Source organism: Amphimedon queenslandica, unplaced genomic scaffold (assembly GCF_000090795.2).
Source record: "Amphimedon queenslandica unplaced genomic scaffold, v1.1 AMPQUscaffold_6393_Cont21648, whole genome shotgun sequence".
In the NCBI taxonomy this organism is placed as follows: Eukaryota; Metazoa; Porifera; class Demospongiae; order Haplosclerida; family Niphatidae; genus Amphimedon; species Amphimedon queenslandica.
Genome location: NW_003553315.1, coordinates 1 through 1,866, shown reverse-complemented (window position 1 = coordinate 1,866; position 1,866 = coordinate 1). Strand labels below are relative to the sequence as shown.

The window sequence follows — 1,866 nt, the reverse complement described above, 5'->3', positions numbered from 1 at the left end:
ATCAGTTGTAGAATCGAATGCAATGAGATCAGGACTTGTCCAGTACATTTCTACTGTAGTATCATTCACTTGAGGAGCTAATGTCAATGTACAGGTTAATGAAAAGGAAGAATGATCCAATGGCATCATAACTGGCCCTTGTACATCAACACTGACAACTTGAATAAAGATTTATTAATAAAATACATTAGTAGCCTACATTATACCTTGAGGTACAGTAACATTGATTATTTCACTAGGTAAATCTTCACCAGTAGCTACTAGTCTAATATTATATTCATCATCAGGACGTAATGAGAGAGACAGCTCAGTATTTGTAGTATTATCATTCATAATAATACTATTACTGTTATTAACAAAGACATGATACTGAGGAGTAGCACTAATCACTGCTGAGGGAGACCAGCCTAGTGTAACTGAGAGAAGACTATCTCCACTGTAGACCAAGTTTGATGGAGATCCAGTAGCTTTAGAAAAAAGATATTATTTAATTGTGGTGTGTCTATACTTACCAATAACATTCCTCATTGCCATATTAGTAGATACTAAAGGTGTAGTTGTAATTCTGTCAGTAGTAACAGAACATTTATACAGACCAGACACTCTCATTCTAAATATTACTGATACTTGTACTTGTACATCATTGTTAACTGGTGTTACAGTACGTATCAGATCATTATCAGATACATTAAACTGGTTTCCATTATCAAAAGAGCAAGTGACTATTGTTGGTGATCTATTAGTGACATTAAATGATAAACTAAACACTGGAGGATCAGCATCAACTGATGAGAGGAGCTGGAAGGAGGAACCACTAACATCAATCTTTGGAAGCTCTATATAGTTAAATACATGTACAGTACATCTAATTCAGTAATTTAATAATGCTTGCTCACCACCATCTTTAAGGAAATCTCCATTACCATAAGCAGCAACATACAGTGTCTGATTGATTCCTTCTTCATTTGGTATAACACAACTGTATAGTCCTTGAATACTTGCTATTCCTCCTGTTCTTAACAAACCAATTTGACCAGTGGCAGTGTTGTTAGCAAACAGAGGACTAGGATTATAATAACCATGAGCAGAACCCAATGGTACAGTTGTTCCATCAGGATAATACCATGTTCCTATCATATTCCAATTAAGGGAACTCTGACACCACAAACCATCATTCTGACCATCAAGACTACCAGTAACTCCAATATCACCACCAGGCCCATCGATATCTGAATCATGAAACAGACCAGCAGCTATCATTGAGAAATTAGCAATAGTCACATTCTCCTCACCAAGAAACAATCTTATACCTACCAGTCTTAGATAATAATTGATGATATTAAATACTGACCAGTAGTTGGACGAGGAGGTAGTGAACCAAACTCTTGACATGATACATGAAGTATCAATGATAAAAGAAATAACCAGAGCATCATATCTTAGACTCACACTCTTCAAGCCAAACGAATTTAATTTATTGCTGCCTAGAACTATATAGCATAAAACATTTTCTGTATGCAGCTTTGCATGACTTATGTACAACAAAAACATTCATTAAGCAATGAATAACTGTCGTTAGTCATGCATTGTGTCAACATTCTTGCATTATCAGTTTATCACAGCACAACTGACATTATGTAAGATATTGATTGTATGAGGGAAAATGAATGTCATTAACCTGTAGAGGTTCTAAAACCAAGGTGTCTTACAGAATCAATAACTGATTTCACATAAGACCTACACTCAATATACTATGAAGTACAACATCATGATTACATACATGTGTAGCTAGAGTGTATGGCTGAGTACCTAGTGTTGACTTTGTGATCAAACACAAAAACAACACATTAACCATTTTGAAAATCA

General features: G+C 35.0%; 1 protein-coding gene across 1 annotated transcript; it reads right to left on the bottom strand.

Moving 5' to 3' along the window:
- Positions 1 to 21: 21 nt before the first annotated feature.
- LOC109592072 (uncharacterized) lies at positions 22 to 1,577 on the bottom strand (the record flags this gene model as incomplete). Its single annotated transcript, XM_020007637.1, has 5 exons — positions 1,352 to 1,577; positions 897 to 1,310; positions 513 to 836; positions 207 to 467; positions 22 to 158 (listed from the first exon to the last, which is right to left on the bottom strand). Coding segments are annotated over exons 1-5 (1,221 nt in total), but the record flags the coding sequence as incomplete, so codon positions are not given.
- Positions 1,578 to 1,866: the final 289 nt, after the last annotated feature.